The sequence below is a fragment of the Habropoda laboriosa genome, unplaced genomic scaffold, assembly GCF_001263275.1.
Source record: "Habropoda laboriosa isolate 0110345459 unplaced genomic scaffold, ASM126327v1 scaffold291, whole genome shotgun sequence".
Taxonomy (NCBI): Eukaryota; Metazoa; Arthropoda; class Insecta; order Hymenoptera; family Apidae; genus Habropoda; species Habropoda laboriosa.
Genome location: NW_017100515.1, coordinates 1,311,992 through 1,318,766, shown reverse-complemented (window position 1 = coordinate 1,318,766; position 6,775 = coordinate 1,311,992). Strand labels below are relative to the sequence as shown.

At 36.2% G+C, this 6,775-nt stretch overlaps 1 protein-coding gene across 1 annotated transcript in view; it reads left to right on the top strand.

The window, feature by feature from the left end:
* The first annotated feature begins 3,567 nt into the window (after positions 1–3,567).
* Positions 3,568–6,775, top strand: part of LOC108576391 (transient receptor potential protein-like) — a 13,813-nt gene continuing 10,605 nt past the window's right edge. Inside the window, 2 exon segments of the mRNA XM_017939372.1 lie at positions 3,568–3,644; positions 6,595–6,773. Of these exon segments, the coding sequence (XP_017794861.1) occupies positions 6,683–6,773 (91 nt within the window). The 5' untranslated portion in view covers positions 3,568–3,644; positions 6,595–6,682.

Sequence of the window (6,775 nt, the reverse complement as noted above, 5' to 3'; positions counted from 1 at the left end):
TACCCCTTGTGATCGATCCATCGCGCCAACTCATCGGAACCAGCGTCGAACCGGCTCAAGATCTGACTTCCGGAACGATGCTTCGCACTTGATCCTGAAATTTCGATGGACAACGTTCGTCATTGGCCTCTGTTCGTCTTGATTTGATGATTCATACGCGACATCTTGCAACTTTCTTCGAGGATTGTTCGTTTTGTAATAAAAATCATTTCCCGACGATTCTAAGCTAGATTTGAAAAAGGTAAAACGGCGTCGAGGGCGATACAACGAGGATTACTTTTAATTTGCTCTAGCTAAGTATTTCAGGCTGTGTTTTAATTCATTGGAGATCGATGAATCGTTTAACAGTATTCTAAGATATTTATCGTTTCGTTGTTACATTTGTAGGATCTTCGAGAAGTTGATCGATTTGATAGTTTAATTAGCTTGAAATTGTTCCTTAGATTGTTATTTTATCGTTAGCAAATGTTGTATTTTCTCGTATGTTTGAATTGCACAAATCGTTCCGATGTGAATGTGAACGCGTCAATTTTTACAATGATCTATCTACCTCATCGATTTAGTTTTTCTTACGGATTTTCTACCTCGCTTGAAGCTCAAGGAACGATGTACGATTGTATCCTTTCTCGTTTTGTGACGTGTTACATTTAAGTTTCGTTGTAAACGGCTGATAATTAACGTTGTACCATGATCTCTCTTCTGGGTACCTTAATGTGCATCCACCTGCGTATTCAATGTACATACAAGAGTTTAATCGTTAGCTTCGATATCGGTGAGGTTACACGCGAGTCGAATCCGCGAGACCAGTCCAAAAAAGAAAAAAGAAAAAAAAAAAGAATAAATCGAACGTCTTTGCGTTCGAAGAATCGTCGTCATTGTCGATGACAAAGTCAGTCGTCGTTTCATTTTCAGATTGTCGAATACGATGGAAAATCTTAGCCACGTCCATTTCTGTCGTTTCCTTTAAATAGAACAACCAAAGAACCTTTATAGAAAATATCCTATAAAATACAGGGTGTTTTAAAAAAAGAAAGAAATGTTAAATGGTCAATTTTACGAAGATGAGTCATAATTGAAATATTTCGCACATTCATACACAGTGTGTGAACGAATCAACGATTTTTTCTCTTTGTTCCAAAGACAATCATCTCAGTTGCAATTTTAAATTCCCCATCGGAAGTGTTGACATTTTCTTTTTTTTTTTTGGAACGTCCTGTATAATGTGAAATAATTCTGTAACAATTCACCAAATGTCTGATACAAGAGTTGAATATTGTAAAATAGAAAATAGAGTAAATTGTATCGTTTCGTTTCTTACCGTCACACCGAATGGACTTAGCTACGATTTTCTTCTCGTATCGATTAATCGTAATAGGAGCTAGTATTACAGTACTGCACATTGTCTGTAACCTGAACGTCATTCTTAAAAGTGAATGTAAATTTAATACATGCGTATAATTAAATAATTAAAGGGATAAAAAAAAAGTGGCTGGAAACGTGGGCTTCTTGTCTCTGACCTGTTCAACCCTTGTCCATAAAGTGTGTCTCCTCCCCCTTGTTTTAGGGCGAATTAGGATTTACCTTTTCTATTTCCAGTGGTGTCTTCGAAGTTATTGCGTACTGTTTCTCAATCTACCCTAAAAGTATACCCTTCCTTTGTCAAGGGAAATGTAATTGTTCAATTAGGAATATATCCTGATGACCGAAAACTGATTCGACTAATTTCCTTCTTAACCCTTTCGTACCCGAGCAATTTTTCCTCGATTTTCCATAAATGGACAAAGAAGATATCTGTATGAAATTTTTTATACACGGGTTAATTTCAAATTTGAAGGATCAAAGTGCTCGTTTGTGCACCTGAGTGTTTAAGAATCCATTGGAAATGATCATTTAGATGTTAATATTCATTAAGAATTTTCTTTGAGAGGTTCGTTGAATTCTAACGAATTTGTAAGCAAGTTCTATGTATACTAGAAATATATGCAAAATAAAACATGTATTTTTAAAACATATTTCTATCGAAGTCCCACTGGTTTAGACCTTTCCTATAAAAATATGCATTTGCACGAACTTACTTAATGTACTCGTTACAATTCCACTTTAAACAAAAGTACCTCGAATTTCTAAATCAAACTTTATCACTATCTTCTCGTATCACATACACGTACATATACACATATCTTCTAAAATTGTATAAAATACCTTTACTAATGAAATCAATGTTTCCTTACATCAAGAATCATCCAAAGAGAAACTTTCTACGAAGAAAATAGAAACTTCCAGTCCCCATGGAACCACTTGGTCCCCTTAACGTCGTCATTTCTCCCAATCAACCGAGGAAAGCTCATTCAAGTCACGTGTACCTACCATATGATCCAAATTCTGTCTCGTAACCGCCAAAAAATCGCTTCTTCCTCTTCTAAACGAAGAAGAACGAGCCAACGAACCTGACAATCCTCTTTCACGGTAAGGTGAGTGATCTATCTTTTTCAACCATGTTACACCTGTTTCTATTTTTTCACCTGATCCGTTAATCCGAAGAATTACGAGCCGTTCTGACTTGATGCTAATTGTGAAGAATCTGTACTGCTAAGAGTTTCTGGTGTAATAGTTTATGATCTCAGAAATATGAATTTAATTGGAATTTGGTAAAAGGTGATAGTAGGGTAGAAGTGAATTTAACAATAGTTTGACGGTATTCGCAACGCAAAGGCAACTGTTAGGCATCTCTAATAAGTATAAAACGACCCTTAGAACTCTAAGACAACTCACAAGAGAAAATCCCGAATTGATAGTTCCCAATTTTATGAAATCTAGGTTTTATAATAGATCTCAGAAAAATATTGCACACGTATTGTTTTACAAGGGAAATCCCCAAATTGATAGTTTCCAACTTTTTATGAAATCTAGGTTTTGTGATAGATCTCAGAAAAATATTCGGCATACATTTTTTTACAAAGGGACATCCCAAATTGATAATTTCCAATTTTTATGAAATTTGGGTATTTGATAGATCTCAAAAATATATTCGACACGTGTCTTTTTACAAGGGAACATCCCGAATTGATAGTTTCCAACTTTTTATGAAATCTACGTTTTGTGATAGATCTCAGAAAAATATTCGACACGTATTTTTCTTTATCACCAATCGTCCACACTAAAACAGTGAAAAGCGCCCTCGAAAACAAAACGTGAAGGCTGAGAAGAGTGAGAAGGGATGAAAAAAGGAAGAGTAGAAGGAAAAGGAAAAGGTGCAGAGAAATATGAAAGAAAAGTGTAAAAACCGAAGAGCAGCACAGAAACACCGAAAAATAGCAACGGTTATGGTAGCAGCATCATAAACCAGTATCCGTTAACACCGCGAGATTTGTCAGATGTTGTGCACGTGGATACGCAATGTGATCACGAGCGTTCCTCTTTCGATGCCATCCACGTGTTTGTGCCTAATCCACGACCAAGCTGACCGGTGTACTATGGCTTCAGCCAGCTATGTAGAGCTGATGAACGCACGGCTTTATTCCACTGTCTCTGCGACCAACTTTTCTATCTAAGAGTCACACTGGCTACCAAGAGCACAAGAGTAAACGCGTTTCTTTCCGACAGCTCGATCAACATGGGTTCGCGTTGATCTGATACGTTTCGAGGTACGAGGTAGAGTGAAAGCTTTATCTTTGGCGTGTGTTTGTATGTGCTTGTGTGTGGTGATTTCAGATGATTTTTCGATCATTCGGATGATTTTGTGTTGCGATCAAGTGAAGGTGAGTAAAAGTGTGTCGAGGCTGTTCCTCTTTCAAGTGAAGTTTGACGATGTTTGTTCGAATGAATAGTGCATACGGTTTTTTTACAAATCGAAGGTATGAAATGTGACAATGTAGAAGAGGTTTGTAAACTTTTATTTCGAAGTTTGACGATTTTTTACGTTTGGCGAATGATGGAGTGTGAAATGAGGATGGTTCGAGGATGTTTGAGGGTGCTTTTTACGTGTGAATCGTGCATATGATTTTTGTAGATCAAAGACAGGAATTTCGATAAGACGGAAGAGATCTATAAGTTTCTATTTCGAAGGTCGATGATTTTATCTTGGACGAATAATGGACTGTGAATGAGGGCGCTTCGAGGACGGTTTCTTTGAAATTGATCATGAATATCATTTTCGTGGATCTAACGTAGGAGTTCTGATAAGATAGAGGAGATTTGAATGTTTTTATTTTGATGATTGACCATTTTATCTTCGACGAATGATGGACTGTGGAATGAGGGCGCTTCGAGGACTGTTTCTTTGAAATGGATCGTAAATATCATTTTTGCAGATCGAACGTAGGAGATCTGATAAGATAGAAGAGATTTAAAAGTTCTTATTTTGATGGATGGTTTTCTATAGTAGAAAACTGAGATTTTCTACGTTTTATCAATCTTATATTAACAAGTGTATGTTAATTTCTGAAATGTTCATTCTCCTGTGAAACAGTTTTTAACATCTCCTTAATTATTCCTTCGAGAATTTGATCATTTCTCAATTTGTCCCTTATGGTACAACGATGGACGAAAATATGTCAAACGTTGAAAACTTGCGTGTGACTAAGAGGTCGCTTAGTTGAGGAAATCGATTCATTTTCAATTGTCAGCGACAAAAGGATTATCTCGTGGTATAAATCAAGGATGCAAAACGCGACTTCTGAAATGGTCACCAGCAAAAAGCAGATCGATCTTTCGATAAATCATGTTAAGCTCCTCGATTCTTCTTCTCCAATTAAGATACTTAATCGAATCATAAACTCAATCGATCATTTCTACCATATCTCTTCTTCGGGCAATTAAATATCACGAAAAGCTCATGTTCGAGTTAGAACTTGAAATTTAAAAGAAGAACCTATACACTTACAAGAAATTCAAATACATAGAATTCTTCAAAAAGAAGTTAACACTTTTCTTCATTAATGTAATTGCAAAAATACCGAAAAATGTGCTTCAGGACTCTGAGTACCACTTCAAGAAGACAAAATATAATTTTTAAGTATACTTTATCATCATTTACGTTTCCCTAAAAAATTGTTAATGTTAATTCTAATTAGGTAAAATTTTCTTTTTCTCCTTCTAAATGCATTTTCTTCAGATCGTTAAATTTTATGGAAAAAGGGAGAAGAAACTTGGAATTAAAAATGCAAACTTTAAAAAGAGCATCTGTATTAGTAGGAGAAACATAATCGGTTTTCTTATCGAAATGAAAAAGAACTAAGCCTGGTTAATCGCGATGTCCAGATTAACTTTTACTCGCAGATTAAATATCAAAATTAAATTATGGATATCCCGGGGTAGAAATGCGGAGCAATCGATAGGCATTTAGGCATGACGTGTCCGCGTTCATAAGATTATCTTCGGATCATTACAAAAGAATCCTGTATTCTCTGCTCGATCCGAACCTACTTTCGTCTTGCCGCGATCCATGTTTAACCAGATTCTTCCTTTCTACACACCAGTTGGGATCGATCGTTGTTCGAATATGTCCCTTTTTAAACTGGCGCATTCAATTTAAGTTTCTCCCTCGGAGGAATGGCGGACGCCATTTTAACCACGCGATTCAATCAACGTTTCTACAATTTACAAAGTAGAATTTACTTTTCTTTTAAAGGTTAAACGTATAATTTGGTAAAATTGTCTTTTTAAAGAGTTTAGAAGAGACAGAATTTTTGTATCCATTGAATACGGTGGATTTTTGAAGTAGAAATAAAAGGAATTTTTGGTTCGTTGAGATTTTTATTTATGAAAAATAGGAGGAAATAGAAAGCAGTAATTGTATAAATTTTATAAATTGAGAATATAGTAATACGAGATTTGTAATACTGTATTTTCATCATTAATGATCTTCCACCCCAAGTTCACGCAATCGCTATACCTAATCCCCATTCCATACACACGTTTCCCATCAATTTTCCAAATCTTGATGAAACTCATGCAACTTTTATCGTTCCATCTACTTCAGCCCCCGAAAAAATCATCCAATATGTTACAAAGTATACCGTGAGATTTTGCAAAACCAATTTTTGAACGTCTAGAAAGATCTCCGTTCCAGGCTCAACGATCTTTGAACGTTTCATATGCCATAAAAATTCACAAAAAAATTTTAAAACGTCCAGAAAGATCTCTATTCGAGATTCAACAATTTCTGAATGCTTCACATACCATAACATTTCTCAAAAAAAATTTCCAAACGCCCAAAAACGTCTCCATTCGATGCTGAACGATGTTTTCTCAGTATATTACAAAGTGTGCCGCAAAATTTCCCAAAAAGAACTTCCAAACATCCAGAAAGATCTCCATTCGAGATTCAACAATCTCTGAAGGCTTCACATCCCATAAAATTTCCCCAAAAAAATTTCCAAACGCCCAGAAACGTCTCCATTAGAGACTCGACAATCTCTGAAGGCTTCACCTACCATAACATTTCCCTAAAAAAATTTCTAACCGCCCAAAAACGTCTCCATTCGATGCTGAACGATGTTTTCTCAGTATATTACAAAGTGTGCCTCAAATTTCCCCAAAAAAACTTCCAAATATCCAGAAATTTGTATCTGAAAAATCTGTAAATGTTCGTAGGTTGTTCCTGGGGGATCGATGAACCATCAGCAGTGAGCGTGAATATCCCAGGAACCGGTGGACAGTAAGACAGTGTGACTAGAGGAAGATGAATCCGTCAGAGTCGCAACAGAATCTGCTGGCGAACGAGGCAAGAGCTCCGTCTGTGCAGTCCTTAAACCCGCCCACGGACTACTCTCTT